This window comes from Lissotriton vulgaris, chromosome 11 (assembly GCF_964263255.1).
Source record: "Lissotriton vulgaris chromosome 11, aLisVul1.2, whole genome shotgun sequence".
In the NCBI taxonomy this organism is placed as follows: domain Eukaryota; kingdom Metazoa; phylum Chordata; class Amphibia; order Caudata; family Salamandridae; genus Lissotriton; species Lissotriton vulgaris.
In genome coordinates this window covers 659,005,731-659,024,826 of record NC_141699.1, presented here as the reverse complement: position 1 = coordinate 659,024,826, position 19,096 = coordinate 659,005,731, and the positions used below count along the sequence as shown (strand labels likewise).

The 19,096-nt window shown below is 41.7% G+C and overlaps 1 protein-coding gene across 3 annotated transcripts in view; it reads left to right on the top strand.

Moving 5' to 3' along the window:
• The window catches only part of LOC147683298 (thiamine transporter 2-like), a 422,353-nt gene that overhangs the window by 181,182 nt on the left and 222,075 nt on the right, over positions 1-19,096 (top strand). For all 3 annotated transcript variants that reach the window (XM_086943745.1, XM_086943746.1, XM_086943744.1), the window contains one exon: positions 5,676-5,848. In XM_086943745.1, coding sequence (XP_086799871.1) covers positions 5,699-5,848 — 150 coding nt within the window. In that variant the 5' untranslated portion in view covers positions 5,676-5,698. The remainder of the gene's footprint in view (positions 1-5,675; positions 5,849-19,096) is intronic.

The window sequence follows — 19,096 nt, the reverse complement described above, 5'->3', positions numbered from 1 at the left end:
GCATTGCACTGCATCAAGAGAAGCGTCTCGCATCGAGGAAGAAGCATGTCGCCGTTGCAGCCGCTGCCGTCGCATCACTGAGTAAGGATGTCGCCGCTGTGGCTGTCGCACTGCACCGCATCACAAGAAGCGCCTCGCATCCAGGGAGAAGCGTGCCGCCATCGGAGCTGCTGCCATTGCATCACTGAACAAGGGTGTCACCGCAGCAGTTGTCGCATCGAGTGGAAGCATCTCGCATCGTCGGAGAAGAGTGTCACCGCCAAAGCCGCTGTCATCGCATCCCTGCTCAAGGGTGTTGCCGCAGTAGCTGACGCATTGAGCCGAGACTTCTTGCAACATCGGAGAAGCGTGCTGCATCAGGAAGAACTTGACATCTTTATTTCTTTGCACCGGATCTTTGCCGCATTTCCATCTTGCAACACTTTTGTTGCCCTGCGTGTCGCATCTTAAGGTACTTTGACTCAAAGTGTCGCATTTTAAGAACTACGCTAAACCTACCATTTTAAGTACATTATTGTGGATTGTTGTCGTTTGTGGTCTTGTGATAAGTCTATATAAAGAATACTTTTTTTGTTGTTTTTTTTTACTTTATTTTTATTTTGCAGTTAATAGGAGGCAAACAGACAAAGCATAGAGTTTAAGGAAACAAATAGATACATCGAGTAAATGCAGAAACATAAATCAAAAGAAAAGAAGTTTTGACAGTTCATTATCAATTCTAAATAACCTAAACAAAGTAAGAAGAAGAAAAACCATCCAATGCAACAATAAAGAAATAAAGAGAAATACATTTCAATGCGAAAGCCAGTCCTCAAAAGGGGCCCAGTTCTTAGATGCAAGTGTACGCCGTCTCGTCCCCCTCAAAAATAGACCGATGATTCTAATTTATGCCATGCAAGCATTCTGGCTTTCCATTGACTAAAACTAGGGGCCTCAGGACTTAACCACTGTGATGTTATGCATAGTCTAATCATGGCCATTACAATAAACAGAAATGAGCGAGTATATCTTGTTCTTTCGAAAACAGTAGAGTATTCATACCCAGTTATAATTAGCTCTGGTGTGAACTGGACCTGAATCTTAAGTACTTGATTCAAAAAAATCTCAATTTCATTCAAAAATATATTCAGATCCGGACATGAAAAAAACATGTGAACTGCATCCGCAGAGAATAATTTACATCTAGAGCAAGAATCCCCCCTAGATCCTCTAGCACCACCCCAGCTTGCAATCTTAGCAGGAGTATAATAGAGGTTAAACAAGGCCATATAACTTTGGGTTCTTAAAGTACCAGAGACTAAAACAGATGTAGCTAGTTGAAGTGAAAGAGTCAGATCAATTATAGGGACACCAAATTTAGCGGCTAGCTTTGTATTCTGGGCTTCTAGATCATCCGGAAGTTTGGATAACATATGTTGATAAAGGACACATATTCTAGATTTTTTCTTTATCAATTCAACAAGGGGGATCTTGACATACATATTGGTGTTTTGAGAGAGATATTTGTCCAAAAAGCTTCTGACTTGCAGATATTCAAAAAAGTGATTGGAATGGAGCTGAAACTTCTCCTTAAGAAAGGAGAAGGAAGCCATGTGGCCATCCTGGGCTACATCACCTATTACCTTCAGGCCTAAGGACCTCCATTTGAGCATTATCCCATCCTGAAAGATTGATGGTAACAAACCGGAGGCAGTAAATGGGGTATATTAATTGAGCTTTGGAATGGCAAAGAGGGAGCAGATTTTATGCCAGCTAGAAAACAGGGTCTAGCAAGTCGTAAATTTGATTTTCTTAAAATAGCTTGGTTCCAAAACACGAGTCAGGACCCCCTTTGCCGCATCACCAAGTACTATATTCTAAACGGATGGATAGCAACTCTGGACCCTGCCAGAGTTTTCCCCAAATTCGTACATTGACGTACAGAACTGGACACATTTAGCTGCTAAGTCCTGATATAGTGGATAAAGCAGATTAGATTTGCATATAGCGACCGACTCCTGACTTTGCATTAACGGAAGCCCCAATCGAATATTGGTGGTTAATTCAAGCTCCGCTGTCCTTAATTTATCCAGCCTGGTTTTAATCTGCTGCTGAGCTAATTTCCATCGGTACGATGCAAAACATTTTGTTTCTCCACGCAACGCGGCTTTGAACGCGTCCCAAACCACACAGTCTCGGGCGGTCCCCGATAAATATCCATAAATTCAGACATCCAAGAACCCATATGCTGCTGATACTGTTTGTCTAATAGCAGCTTCCTATCAAATGTCCAGATCTAACAAATTTACTAGGGCATTCCCAAAGCATATCCGCAATTATAGGGTTATGGTCCGATAAAAGAATGGAAAAGAATACTTATTTTTGATATAAAACTTATGTGGGGTCCATCTGTAGTGTTGTCACTTGATTACTGTATGTGTTCACACATGCTTTACACATTGCCTCTGAGTTAAGCCTGTCTGCTCGTGCCAAGCTACCAAGGGGGTGAGCAGGGGTAATTTTAAGAGTATTCCCCCTTACCCTGACTATAGGCAAGGGTCCCTATTAGTCACAAGTACCTACTTGTGCCAACTAGAGACTCCCAAATCTAACATTGGTGGTCAGCGGTGAGGATTCTGGACTTGCATTTGTGACTCATGTACAGTGATTGGTGAACACTATTAGTGAGTGCAGACCAAAACGCAACCACAAACTTAATATCCCACACTACCAATTTTCTCCACATTTCTCCTAGCTATGTGCCATTCATGCTCTGCCCAATCTGCCCCTTCTGCCTGCTCACCAAGTTGTGCCCTTACTTCCAAGATAGCACGTCTCTATGCACACAGCTTCCTCCAATTCCCAACTCAATGACTTCCCAAAGAGCTTCTCCCTTAGTAGTCAAGCCTCAGTTTATCCGTCATTGTGCTCCCACAATCTGTGCCTCATTAACCATCTTAAGGTAGGGCCAGATAATGTTCAGCACCTAGGCCCCTAGTACTCCCTGAGATTATGCACCTTTTCACCTTGTCATTACCCACACATCAGTGTAACCCAGGCTTTCTCTTTCTCTATGTCCTCCAGTAGCCCACAAAGCAGTGTTCATTTAGTTAAAAGCTCCAATTGCCTCTCTGAGTCCCCATTAAAAATACCTCTATAGAGGTATGTCTTGCCCAATTGTAGCCTCTATGTGTACTCAGAAACCCTCTTCTCCACTCCCTTCTCAGTATCACAGACTGTCATTCTGTGCCTTTCAATGGCCCCAATGTGTCATTTACTTTGTGAACCCAAGCCCCAACTACTCCCTTCATTTGCCCCCCAGGTGCTGTGTTCTCATATACCCATTTGATTGCCCCTTTTAGAGCCCCAAGCTGTCTGTCAATAACTGAACCATCTTCCAGGAAGTAAATCTCACTCCCTCTTGGCATTCCATACATCAACATCAACCTGTGAACTTCAGGTATAAGCACTCTAGCCACTGCCACCCAATCCCTAATACCTTTTCTCTTAATACCACCAGTCTCAAATGCATCATCACATGTGTGCATGCACTGTCCCCCAAACCTCAATAGTCCTTCAAAGTATCTCTGTTTTCTGCACCCTACCTCAGTTCCCTCCTGTAAAAGACCCCTAGAACTATGTCCCCTTGAGCCATAGATTGCACCCTTTCCAAGCCAACCTTGTAGCACCTCTTAGTAACTCAGATATCAATGTGTTCCACAATGCATCACTCATTTCATCACAACCAGTCCCATATGCCTTCATGTACGTCCAGCCCTAATAGCCCTCTCAGTACTGTGTTTATTTCGGATTCATAGATCCATAAAACACATATAAATAATTAAAATCATGATGATCCATTACTACACAAATACTCTAAAATAAGTACCTAGGTACTGGTATACAAGCTTGAATTGCATACTATGTGTGTCCTGAGGTGCCATCCTCCATCAGCTGAATTCCCCATAATATCCCTTAATTTCCTTCTGTTCGCAAGAGGCTCCATATCAGAAGCCCCTTCCTAAATGTTTTTTTCCAAGTGCCGCAATCTGTGTGCTTCAGATACTACTTTTCCATGACCTATACCAAAACTGCCCTCTACAGGTTCCAAAAACTTACAGTCTTACATGCCATGCCCAGATGCACACTCTGCACATACCTTCCACCAATTACCTTCTGTGAGATTGTCTTCTATAATTTCTTTTAGGCACCCAGTCATATTTGTATGATACTACTCACATCTGTGCCCCTCATCCTCAATGGCCAGACCCCCTGGGTCTCATTTTCTCTGTAGCACATGGCTCTCCCAAAGCATGTCTTTGTTTGTCCCGAGTTCCCCACATGCTCATCTTGAAGCCATGATGCCTCACACTATATTCCAATATCTTCACACACCCCTCCCGCTGTACCCCCTTACTTAGTGCCCCAAAAAGTACAATAGATCTCCCTGCTCCTATTTAATGCTACTAGATGTCTGCAACAATTTTCCCCCAGGCTTACGTCTCCATTCATGGTTCATACACCCCCTTTTCACGGCCCACTCTCAATGTCCCCCTCTAAATACCCTAGTTGTTTGTCTATTCCTAAAAGTACCTTAGGCCCATCTTTTGACCCAACCCCAGATATCCACTTTACGTTCTTCTTACCCTCTGAACCCTTAGTTCACCTCTACTTTCCCTTTCCATTTGTGCATGCTAAGTGCTCCTAACTCTGTGTCTCATGAGCCTCCTCTCTAGGTTCACTCAACAAATATCTTAGCAAAGGCTCCTACGTCCTATGTGAAAAAAAAAACTGCTCCATTCCACCTTTAATGGCCATCATCCACACCCAGCTTGAACTAAAGTGGTGCTACTTTTGCTGGTATAACAAATGTGGCCTATCAGTCCTAAGCATGATAGTGGGAAGTGCAAGTGACCCCACATGGAGTTAAATCTGTCTAAACATTTCTAACAAAGCCCCTCCAACTGGTGTTTCAAAGACGTAGGAAAACGTGGGCCAGCTCTTATTTATTATGGTGTTTACAATCTATTGATGCAACCTACAAGCCTACTGCAAAGTGCATATAGGGATCCTAATCCTTCCCACTGACCCAGACCCTTTGGACAATATTATTGTTCAAAACATTCAGCTGAAGACAAAGATAACACCTCAAAAGCCCTAATGGCTCTGCAACACACACACAATATTGGATATCCTTGTGCCTATGGCATCTATAGCTACAGACATACCCACTAACAAGGTCTAATCAGAATGGTCTCATGTAAGAGCTAATACTAGTTTGTGGCACACCCCTTAGCCCATTGCCAACTTGGTGAACGGGCTTCCTCTGATGCCCAACTCTTGAACATCTACTCTAGTGTGATACACCACCCAAACACGACTATTGCTGCAACTAGATGCCCAAATCCTGTTACAAATTGGTCCTAAAAGATAGCTGCATGTCTGGCACACATGCTGCTGGTTTTCTCCGCAGAAGAAGCTGCCTACTATGTTCTTTCTTCCTCTCAAAGTATGTGTTCTTGATGCCACAAGGGGCCTGGTCCCAACTATATTAAGCCATTAAAAAAAAATTATGTTTCACTTAAAGACGTCAAATTGTGGTTGAAATTGTACAGAAATTGTATATCATTTGTAAGCATTTATTATGCATAGATTTACCATAAAGATAGTGTCTTAAAATGTTTATCTTTACACAGGTTTACATAGAGCAACAGACAGCATGTCTTGCTGGGGCAAGATACAACAAAGCGGATGGATTTTTCCAACAGTTATCCTCTGTATTAATGGCTTTTTCACTGCACTTCGGCCATCAGAACCTTTCCTTACCCCTTATTTAACAAGTGAGATCAAAAATCTGACCCTGGATGAGGTATGTTTCTATAAAGAACTGCGAATAAACATATCTATATTATGCTTGATGGCTTCAAAAACTGAATTTGACTTAAAAAACAGATTCTGCACGAAGATGCCTGGTTAGGCGGTTGTTTGGTCTTGACTATGTTTCCCAGGTCAATAATTACCAATTCATATTGACCCCAGAAAACGTTACATGTTTTGAGCAGGGCCAGTGCAATAAATATTGGCATATTAGGTGAAGGGATATTTTGCCAACACTACTTTGATGCTTTTAGAATCAATCGGGTACCCCTTCTGGCGGTGCCCCAGGCATAAAGAAGAAATACTCAAATGCAGCGACCCTCTTTATTTTTGGCTTCATTGGATCCCCTGGTTCACTATCGAAAGTGGGGACCCGACCTCAGGAATTTCTACAATTTGAATCTCAAAACAATCCTTCGTTTCCTGTCTCCAAACCAGACGATACATATCGTCTAGTTTTGGATTACAGACATTTAAACTCTTGTTGCAAAATTTTGCAGTACCAAATGCACACTGTGCAGCACTAATGAATACATTGTGCGTAAAAAATGTAAAACCACATTAGATATTTCGAACAGTTTCTTCTGTCAAAACATTGCACCAGAAAGTAGGTATTTGACCCCTTTCTCAATTTTGGGGACACAGCGTCAATTCTGGCATCTCCCCTAGGGATTCAAGAATAGTCCAGGGTTATTTTCAGCCAGAGTAAGAGAGTTACAGCAAACCTATGATGATGAGGCATTATCATATGTCGATGACATCTAGCTAACAGATGATGACTTGGATAGGCACTTAAACAGGGTGAACAATACAATATTGGGCTTCGCCTCTTGAAGGGTATAAATTCAATTTTAAGAAATCAAGAATTGCCAACCTCAACGTCCTTTTTCTAGGATACGAGTTATCAAGTGAAGGCAAAAGCCTGGCAGCAAACTTTCTAGAGAAATGTGCGCTGCTCCAACCTCCAAAAATGCAGAAAAACTTACAGTCGATTCTAGGTTTCCTAGATTTCAGAAGAACTTACATTCTAAATTACACAGAAGGGGTTAAACCTCTCTACGAATTAATCAGACCTGATTTCAAAACAGTTAATTGAACTCAAAAACACACAAAAAGTTTGCTTTCAGTGCAAACTGACATGTTACCAACAACACATTTACAAAAATTCATAAACCTACGCAACCTAGTGATCCGAATCATTCCAGGAAGGTACGGATTCACGTACTTAACCTTTAATGAAGGAGCAAAAGTACCTATTGCTTATAAATCACACTTGTACACACAAGCAGAAATGAAATTCACCTCTACAGCAAAAATTCTGACTGCGGTTCAAACTCCAGTAGCAAAAGAGAGAGCCCTCGCACAGGGTAAGCGCATAATGGTCGTTACTCCTGTACCTGCCTTAGAGGCAGTGACCAAAGCAAGCTTTCCAAATGCAAAGGCTTTGCATCTGAGATGGATACAATGGGTTAATTCTCTTGCTGCACAGACGTTGAATACGTTTTTGACCCCTATTTGAAAACACAAGAATTTCACAATACAAACAAGAATGTCCTCTGCCTATTGAGATTTTGCCTCAACAGTATGAATGCATAATTTATACAGACGATTCAGCACAACCCGCAAATGGGGGTAAACTAGCTTATAGTGCTGTGTGCACGATCGTTAAAGGTCGCTGGCAAGATGGCAAATTCCGACCAGCAGTCACTAAAACTCAATCTCCAGTGAGCTGAACTACAAGCATTCAAGATGCCGCTTGAAAATACTGAATGCGAATTCCCTACACTCATAGTGTGCGATTCGTATTGTTACTTACAATGAATACTTGCAGAACTGGGTTCAAAATGGTTTCAAAGATGCAAAAGGTGGCACAATCAAGCATAAAATGCTTTGGGAACAAGTAGTTCAGTTATGACAAGAACTACAAAAGACTCATGTGATACATACACTGAGTCATCAACGGGATGGCGTTCACGTTGCAGGGAATTCAGTGGCTGATGAAGCCGCGAAGGCAGCTGTGCAAACGGCTTCCGTAGCTGCAATCACTCAGTCAAAAACGAAAATAGATGGCGAAATAATGCAAGCTGTCAATGCTTCAAGCGAAGACAGTGGTAAAACACTTCCAAAAGGCTTTCCACTGAAATACTCATTCATAACTGATGTGAATAATGTTCCTTTTGCTCGAATCCCTGAAGTGGGGGATAGAGTAATTCCAAACATGGAACACAGATTAGCACTTATCTTAGCAGCACACGAAGGGCTTGCCTCTGCAGACGCAGATGTTTCCGCCACAGTGTTGTTATTAAAACAGAGATACTGGTGGGCACGCATGAGGAAACAGACACAAAACTATTTTTGGAATGTGAAATCTGCCAAAAGATGAAATTCTCTACAGTGAAACCTCGTGCACAGATGCCCCTGCTAATTTCTGATAAACCATTAGCTTGCGTTTACCTGGACCACTGCGGTCACTTACAGAGGGATGGTAACTATAAATATATCATGGTCGCAGTGGATTCATGCTCAAGATTCATTTGGATGTGGGCTCAGTGCTCGTCTGATGCTCAAACTGTTATAAAAGATTTGCAAATCTTTATCGGCACTTATGCAGTCGGCACGCTACATTCTGACCAGGGTCGTGCATTTTGCTCAAAAGCTTACAAGTAGGTCATTGCCAATCTGGGCGTTGCATTGTGGTATTCTAGTCCATTCCATCCTGAGGGAAATTCGATAGTGGAGAGAAAAAAGTGGGACATAAAGCAATCTATAACAGCTAGGGTATTAGGCTCGGGTGACGGGTGGGTCAAACATCTAATAAATGTCCAACGTAGTCTTAACATTCTACCAAGAAGTTCTCTAGGGGGAATCACTCCATATGAAATCCATTTTGGAACTAGAATGATTGTTCAGGACCTCGATCGTCACACTTCAGTGGTAGAACAAAAACCCTTTGATATCAAAGATCGTTTGGCTGTTTTGCAGGACTTAAATGAAATAAGGAAAAGCTAAAGCAGTGTGTTACTGAAGCCAATGACTACTGATGAGAAAGCCCCCGTCCCAGCAAGGCCTGTCTAGATTCCAAAGATTAGGGATCTAGTCAGAGAAAAGATTGTGGAAGAGAAGGAATTTGGGCCTTCTTACAGACAACCAGTACCTGTTCTAGCAATCCACGGATCAAGAACAGTGATACTTCCGCCCCTTGCTGGTAAAAAGTAGAACAGGTTTGTGTCCATCCACCTGGTCAAACCACATCATGTGGCTGATCAGAAGTAGTAGGCCAAGTAGACTCTAAAGATGTAGCAGACGCCCGAATCTGGCTACTATCCAAGAGGTTCAAATAGAGAGACTCATCACCTTTGAAGAATCTGAAGTGCGAAAAGAAGAACTATGCAACAAAGCAATGGAACTTGTACTTCTTGAGACTCAAATAACAGCTCGTCAAGAAACACCTGTCTACAATGAAATAGCATCAGACTATACAAATATGACAAGTGTTCAAGTGATTCCAGCGATTTCAACGAATCCTGATGCAATACCTACAATTGACAGAACGGCCTCTGGCTATTTCATTAACTTTGATATGTTTTCCGAGGATCCTAGTGAACCTGAAACAACACCAGTAAAAAGAACTTTTAAAGAACAAGCTACAGAACTTTTTCATCACCTGGAAAAGACTTATCTGGTTTCACCATGGATTGAACTATGGATTGTGTTGGGTGTACTTTTTCTTCTTATTTGATTGACCCTTGTATTTACTTTGGGAATGCTGATAAATGGAAGATGTGTTAAAAAGGAGACAGCAAGTAAGAACATCAACGTACTCCTCAAGGGACACAAATCATCCCATCGTGAACAACAAGACTTGTCATCAGTGAACATCACAGCCATCTCTATACCTGATGGTATAGCCTGGGACAGAACTGATTATGACATCTTTGGTCCTACAGAGCTGTTGAAGAATCTACACTAATTTAAGATTTCCTTGAGTGACTTTGCTTCATCTAACACCTTTTCTGATGATTGGGACTTTGAGACTGTTAATAATAGAATGTCAGACTTAGAAATGTCTACGAAATTTACAAATCATGAATATGTATTGTTATAATAACTATGGTCATCATTTCTTGCATAAATCTGTAAATCCTAGAAATGCATTAACTTATAACCAGTGGGAAAATTGTCCTACGCCACCAAAGGGTAGCTCAAAAACATTTTATGAAAAATTTCCATACTTTTCAGGTTTTAATATTTCAAATCCAGAAACATTTTACTTTAAGAATGTTAATAAGACAGGAATGAAACGTATGTTGACTAATACTAAACAATTTTATTCTGCAGCCTTTTATGCTCAGATGTTTACATTAGGTTTTGACTTTTGGAAAAACAACATTGAGACAAAAACTGTTTGGGCACAAAAGACAGGCAAGTGCAGGGCTTGGAAGCCTTATTTAGAGCCTGCATCATCCCAGAACAAATATTGTTTTTAAATGAAACTGTTCAACAAACATCTTGTCTTGGATTAGCTAAGATAAAAGATGTAAACAATCTGTCCATACCTACACCTACACCTGATAGTAATAACACTACAGAGGGGGTGGTCGACGTACAGACTATTTTTCTTCAAAACAGAACAAATCCTAATTGGAAAAAATGGTTAATCTAGGCCACAGATACAAACAACTGTCAAGATAGATTCCTGAATAAGACATAAGGGTTCACATTCACAAGGCCAGATCTAAGATATGTCCAGAGACAACATCCAAGGATAGTAACATCATACAGTGTGGGGAAACTGTACCTAGAGTGGCTACACAAATCTACACTAAAGGAAGTGAAACAACACTTATCTTTACTTAAAGATGGCGTTGATCTGAGGGACTTCTTACAAGGACCTACTAAACCGCGTCATAAACGTTTTATGTACACCGGTATCTATGGTGCTTATAATGAAGCATGGAAGATTACGCAAGCAGAGACAGCAGAACGAATACGAGAAATTTATTGCATTAATTTAGAGAAATCTCCATCTGTAGTTGACAATGGGTTACCATTCTGTCATCCAGAAAATATTCTTTGGACGACATAGTATCTTCTGCCATAGACATAATGGAACAGGACTTGGTCATGTTACAACATGGTCAGTCACAGTTGGGTTCTATAATGCTATTAGGCTGGACATTACAAAACCTTCGTTCAGGCTATGTGCCTTAGCGGCTAATCAACACCACGTCATTGTTTTCTGAATTTAACCTTACAGATAAACAAAATCACACTGGCACAGAGGGGAGCAGACTATACGGTGCTGAGCATTGAAAAACTGGAAAGATTGCCATTAACTGTTTATGAGAAACCAGCAACAGAATGGATAATGCACGGTACAATCACTCTGCCTGTTACAATTTTCCATTTTCAGTATTGATTAAAACATATACCAGCAGGCTTGTATGAAAGGTTGGGTAAAGAATACATGAAGACATCCTGGGATTTACCTTATACATACAGATGTTGGAGTGGGGGAAAGAAGTGTTTCTTAGTGGTACAAATTGCGAAAATGCACTAAGTGGTTCTCTCCTATGTCAGGGTATTAATTTACACAGGGCCTGTGATGGTTCCTCCAACAACTTATCCTGCCACCTGCAAGGTTCACCAGCTGCAGTTATTAATCCAATTTCTAGGCAACTTTCTAAAGGAAGTTATATTATGTTGAATGATCACAGCTGCTGTGGCATGTTGCCAGGAATAGCCTATCTCGTAACTGTATCAGCCAGGATCACTTGCTGTATGTAAGTATTGTTTTCTAAAACCAAGACAGACCGGGAGTCATCTTTATGGCCTTCACTGAACATCTCTTCTATACGAATTAATACTTTAAGCAGAATGAAAGCCATTCTTTTACAAAAAACTGTGCCACTGACCTCGGCCAAAGAGACGTATGATCTGCAAGTTGCAAGGACTTCTGCAGAGATACATGCCCTTTTATCCACAAACTGTCCTATACATTTCTCAGAAATGTTAGGTCGTTTCTTAAACATGTCTGATACGAGTGGTATTATACATGTATTTGAGACAGTTTTTTCGGGACTGTTAGCACCTTTTCAAGCAGTCCTAGGCATATTTCCAAACTTCGTGCACTCTGTGTTTGGCGGACTGCCTCTCGTTTTGGGACTCGCAGCAGGGATACTATTTTTGCTCTTTCTGCTCCGATATGGCAAGCCAACTCACCAACCACGCCCAGATAACCTTGGAGAACACTCTTCTACTCTTCTAGTGATGAGGTGTCGTGAGTGCATAATCCAAATTTTGGGATTAACTTGTTTAAGAGAATTAAATACCACATGGTTTCTATAATTCAGACCAATCTGGCAGATTGCATCTTACCTGTTCTACGATGCCTGGTATGTGGAGAAGAATGTGTGCTAGACATCTGTCTGACACTCCCATCAGTCATGCCAACGGAAGTTGATACTTTGCTTGGACCACTAACGGCTCATGCACTGTGTTGTCCCCAGCGGCTACCAATCCTGATGACGGCATTCGTTGAGATCTCACAGACGCAACATGCTGACGGTGAGATACGTGGAGCAACAGGCACACAGGTACCATCTACTTCGAACATTGCTAATGCGAACGACGCTGACGGCGATGGTTTACATCTATGTGCGGTTAATCTGCTTAACGAGGTAATCCAACTTTCACCTACAACGGTAGACAAATTCTTTACAGACATAGAAGACTTGATGTTTTCTCCAAACAATGACACTGACTTTTGAAATTGGCACACAGTGTTCTGAGAGACTCTGAATTCGGCCTTCATTTTTCAAAACAGGTTTCTAACTTTAGAACTCTATTTTGTTTCTATGATCAAACTTTTTTTCCGAAATTCGTATTTTCTTTTTATTTGGCACAAAGTAATCTGCTTAAAGTAGAACTATTCATAGAGAACTAGAATTCTTTGAAAACTTCCAAGAGACAATATTTGACCTTGTCCACACTCAAACAGTTTATATATTCTGCCATGGAATAGTCTCGACTTTTTCTTCTGTATTTAAGAGCTATTTCAGAATTGTATTTTGTGATTCATCAGGATAGCATTGTTCAAATGTCATCTATATGCTTTGAATGAAACATTGCTTTTAAATGTGTACAGCACAAATGCTCTTTTTGTGTACAACCAGTATCAATGCATTTTTTTTGTATTTTGGGTGGGTTTTAACACATAGTTTAGATATGATTAATGTATTTAGAACTTAGTAATGCCATACATAATAAAGTGGAGTGGGTGTTGTGTATCGGTTTATGCTCAGAGTGAATTTTCCAGATTTATGCCCTTATATAGGTATTTCCCTTATATAGGCATAGAAGTCAAGCCCTTATTTAGACAAAGCACATGCAGACCAAATACAGGCATGGCTACTTCCACCTGTACCAAAAGTCACAACAATTTCTTGGAAAATTGACTTAAGCAGTTAGGGGACTTCCCCTTGCTCGAATATTGATTTGTCCAAGACCTCATGAACATTGCAAAGAACAACTATTCCCTAGGGGCTCTTTCCTGATGTTATTATGCCTGACTTTGCATCAAACTATGGCATTCCTAGACACCTTCAAGGTATAAATATACCTTCACTTGCTCTAGCAAGACACAGAGCAATTCGACTATCTACTTGCCCGATGCAGCTCGCTAAAGCAAGTGCCGAAGAAAGCCGACCCTCCAGCTGATGCACTGATCAGGAAGCTGTCTCTTCTCTTGCGGAGAATCCAGCTCCAGTGTTTCCATGCTCCCCTTAAGGGGTGTTGGGAAATCGAGCCCCGAGACTTACATACCAGACTTCCTTCATTCTAACTAAGGTAAGGAGCTGATTAGAACGTAGAGAAATGTTGGATAGATTCTTGGCAAAGAAAACTAAATCTATGCTACACAATACTTACTTCTTCCCTCGTACTAGACTTAGGTTAGGTACATTGGGGTAGGCGTATTTTAGAAGCACCAGTTGAGTATTTTATTCATTGGTATTTATGTATATATTTTGATACGGCTTAGAAACCATACAATGCTCTTACAGTATTATTTTATAATATTGTTCTCGCTGTACGCATTATACTTTGCGTCTGCATTTCGATCATAGCAGTTCGCTTCTCTTGCATGAGAAAGAAGACTGCTCAAGAAACCCTTTTTATTAAAAACACCTGTCTCTCTATTTCTCTGCAATTCTGTAGAAACCGAGTGAAATACTCATCTATTGTTTCCACGACTCTAGAGATATATTTCTTATTCTTGGGAAACAAAGTTGTCATGTTTATGCGGTTGTCAGAAACGAATCCCTTCTTGTGAATTCGAGAAAGTTTCTAGTGACCTCTGAGCTAGCTGGAACGCACTATTAAGTTTAAAATATTCGATAGAGAACTAGTCGACCTCAGTCCTACATCTAATCTATAGGATATATTATTCCAATGTGCAGAGCCTACTGGGAATATAGGAAGTACACTACAATACAAACTTTGGCTATTTTTCTGAAGGGTTGAGCAGGAGGTGTCATTTTGGGCACCTGAACAAATGTTATACTCGATCCCTAAGATGCACTTAAACCCACTCAGAGCCCCCAACCTTTCTTCTACACATTCGATTTCACTATTGATCGCCCCCATTGCTGTGGTGAGAAATCTGGTGACCATTGCAGACAATGGACTTTTTTCAGTTTAGGCATAATAGATTTTCTCTTCCCCATTTTTCTAACCATATGAACAAAATGTAATTTACCCTGAAAAGTGGTTTTAGTGGAGCAGGATCAATATCCCAGGGTGGAAATGAATAATTAAGGGGGGTGGCCCAGCCGGCCTCAGGTAGCTGGAGATGTGCCCGCCCTTGGCCGGGGCTTTGCCTGGGCATGCCCATGCCCGTTCCTCTCTGCAGAGCAGCATCACACTTTAATGGCACTTGGTTGATGTCAAAGGCTTGCAGGAGCGGGTTCCAATTTGGATTCTGAGATTTGTGGTCCCCAGCAGCTAGCAAATGCAGCGGCTCTCCGTTCTGCACCTTACATGCTATCCGAGATGTAAGGAGGACTAATCACAGGACTTCTCGTAGCCCAGCGATGCAGAAACAAAACAGCAGCCTTCAGAGGTCAATAAAATGAAAACTATCAAGTTGGGCTGTGTTGGACTGTGCGTGACGGGTACGCACATGAGAAGTCTGCCTTTTGAGTAGCTTCTTTGATTTGTCTCTTTGGTTTTACCCTTTGGAATTGGTTTTTACCTCCTATGAGGTGTTGGACTGTGCGTGACGGGTACGCACATGAGAAGTCTGCTTTTTTATAAGCTTCTCTGATTTGCCTCTTTGGTTTACCTTTGGAAATTGGTTTTTACCTTCTATGAGGTGTTGGACTGTGTTCTCTGGATTTACTCTTGTTTGGGGAAGAGGAGGATGGTTTGATGGTTTTTAGTTTCTCTGGACTTACTCTTGTTTTTGTAGGTTGAAGTATTTATATCGACCTATTTTTGTAGGTTGAAGTATTTATATCAACCTGTGTTAGGGGTTGCAAAATTACCCTTTAGTGTTACGTCTTTAAGCTTTGTGCTATTCTTGAAGCTTGTTGACTCTTTATATGTGTGCATTTCCATGGCCACACATTTTATTTAATTCTGTCGATTTGCATGTATGTACATTGATCTTGCATGCATCTATTTTTACAATTCTGATGAAGGGGGATGTGTTATAATCTAGTAAGTGATTGATGCATCCTCTCTGTTAATGCCTTTGCCTTGCTGCTCAGTCTATGTGATGTCATCGGAATTTTGAGAGGGTTGATTGTTAGAAGGAGTCAGTTGGTATGAGCGGCTGAGCAGTGGTTAACTGCTCCTGGCGGGGTCTCTACATGACATCTTAATATAATGGATCTAAACTGAAGAATAAAGCTATGATCCTGGATTACACTTATGGACTACGGATCTTTCATTATTTTAACAGAAGCCCAGAAGTTGAACATGTTGGTTAAAATTGTGTGTTATGGTATGTAATGTATAGTACTAAACACCAAAGCAGAGCACTAAATTCACAGGAATATTTTGAAATAAGATGCCAGGACACAACTGTCAGATTTCAGGCACAGCCTGAACTACCCAAGACTAGCTCAATTATCCAAGATAAAGTACAAATGCCAAAGAACAAGCATTATTTACAAAAGCACAGTTCCTAGACACAGCTTCTAATGATGAAGCACAGGACTAAGAAACAGGCAGGTCACATGCCCCCAGGCTCAGCAGTAACTGCTCAGGCGCAGCACCAAATATTCAGACAACAACCCAAGCATTAGAATAAAAGCAATATATGTTGGGTGTTAGACCTGGCATCATTGGCGTGAGTCTCCCTTCCATTTTTACTGATTGCCTCCTATTTTTGATATGTTTTTGCTGGTTATATGCTTTGGGCACTGTGCCACTGCTATTCAGTGCCACAGTGCAAGTGTTCCCTATGTTAAATTAATGTACTGATTAGTGACTCCATGATTGGGTTATTTGATTTACTTGTCAGACCCTTGTATAGTGCACCATGTGTGCCTAGGGCTTGTAAATCAAATGCTGCTGGTGGGCTTCCAGCACTGATTGTGCCACCCACAGAAGCAGCTTGTAAAGTGTGTCTCAGACCTGCCATTACAAGGTCTCTGCGCAGTCTAGTACTGCCATGTCGACTTGGCAAGTGCGCCCACTTGCCAGTCCCTAAACCTTCCCTTTGCTTCATATCAGACACCCCTATGGTAAGCCCAAGGGCAGGGTGCATTGTAAGTATAAGGTAGGACATGCCCTGGTGTGTGTAGCATGTCCTAATAGTGAATTACAGCCATTTTCCTTTTTCAGTATTGCAAGGCTACCTGTTCTCTATAGGCTATAATGGGCAGTTAGATTATTACATTTTATAATCCTAACTGACTCAGGGAACATGGTAGAAATTAGAATTTAATATGCCTGAACTCAGAATGATAAAATACATCTTTTAGTAAAGTCGGTTTTAACATACTGTGTTTGAAAACACCAATTTTAGAAACTAGGTATTTTCTTGGCTAACTGTCCAAGCCTGCCTCTGCTAGGTTGTGTATTCCTTGTCTGGAATTTTGAGTGAAATGGTTGGGGGATTCCTGAAGACAGGCTGTGGCAGCCCAGTGGTAAATAGAGAGACCTGTATCTAAATGGGAGGGAGGAGTTGCACCTGGGACCTGAATAGGGCTGTGCCTTCCCTCCCCTGTGCTGGCTCCACCTCCTGTGGGGCGTCTGATGTCTCTGCCCTGCACTGTGAAAGGAAGTAAGGTGTCTTGTAAACAAAGTGCTCAGGAACTGGTTTTGACTAGGCAGAGGCCTCTCTGCCTTCAGAGAACAAATGATTTTAGGGTATAAATATTGGGACCCAGTCCCAAGAACTTTAGATCACTTCTGGAACAAGAAACCTTTTGCCAAGGAGAAGAACCAAAGGAAACTGCAGCAGTTTGGACTGCCCCTCTGCCAGTGTGCTGTTTGCTGGGTTGGCCTGCAGTGGTTGCTTCATTGCCAAAGAAAGGAGAAGGAACTTTTTAAGGACTTTCATCATCTACATAATATTCTCCAAGGGCTTGAACTGTGCTTGCTTCCTGCTGAAGTCTCAGGGACAAAAGACTTCACCTCCAGCTCCTCCTGTGAATTTCCTTGCTGGGAATTCCGTCTACAGACATTTGCGTGTCACTGGGAGCTGGAAGCGTGACGCACTGAGAGGAAGCGTGTCGCCATCGCATCTGAAATCATCGCATCGCCGGAGAAGCGTGCCACTGCTGCATCTCCCGGGAAGTGTGTGATCATCGAAGCTGCCTGCTGTCGCATCACCGGAGACCGTGACGCCATTGAGAGAGTCGCCATTGCATCACCGGAGAAGCGTGTCGCAGGGCCTGTCGTGGTTCCAAAGTACTGAGTCGTCGCAAGGCTGCCAGGGCGTCTACGCATAGACATCGCATTGTCACATCAAGAGCACCATCTTCTCACATCGCAACCGGATCATCGCATCGCATCAAGGTGCCATCTTGTGCCTCGCAACGGGCCTGGAGGCCAAAAATGTATGCATCAGCTCCGCACTGGTAAGGATCACAACGCATCCCCTACTCTGGGCAAACATTGAGGCAGGACGCAACCTTTCCCCTGGATGATGGAACCGACGCATCTCCCCTTTTGCGAGCCTTTTGTTCACTCTGAGTTACGCATCCAGGTACTTTGTTGAGAACTTTGTCGCATTTATCATCACCTTGGACTAAGCAACTTTAATTATCTTTAAGTCACCTTTAAGTATAGTATTGTGGATTTTTGTAATTTGTGGGCTTTTGTTAAGTCTATATAAAGAATACTTATTTTTATAAAACCTGTGTTGTGTTCATCTGTAGTGTTTTCACTGTATTACTGTGTATATTCACAAATGCTTAACACACTACCTCTGAGATAAGCCTGTCTGCTCATGCCAAGCTACCAAGGGGGTGAGCAGGGGTTATTAAGGAGTGTAATCCCCTTATCCTGACTTAGAAGTAAGGGTCCCTATTTGGACAAAGGTGAATATCATTGCCAACTAGAGACACCAGATCTAACATTGGGACTCAGAGCAGAGACAGACTTATACTCCTAGTTACAGACTTCATAAGCCCCTTCCAATTAAGACTAGTCTATATATAGGTATATCCTCATAGTGTTCGGATGCTGTCCCAAATGCTCAGTCCCCACATGTACCTTTCCTTGCACAGGGGTATCCTCAGAGGTATGTCCAACCTCACTTCACAACTGAATCCTCAGCAATAATTACCAGATACCGCCATAAAATCATAATAGATTCTTTTGACATTTTCTCTGGCTAGAGCAAGTAAGCAGTGTATCATGAATCTATGTATTGATTGAGGGCACCATGCCATAAACACACTAGGAACACATCCAAAAATACATCCTATTGATTTCAGGCATAGTTGTATTTTTTCAGTAGCATGAAATCGAAAGCCGCCATGTTCCAGGGGCAAATTAAAGCACTGGGATTCTTTATAGGATAGACTCTGTTCTGGTCCCTATCTGGAACAAAGTGTGGTGTTAATTCTGGTACTAGTAAATCTGTATCCCCAGCACCTCCCAACTCATACAATAGGCAAAACAGGGAGGCTACACACCTATATTTTAAGGACCTAGAAGTGGTCTAACTGAGGGAACATTATATGCTCACTCCTTAGGAGTTTCTTTTAAGAGTACCACCAAC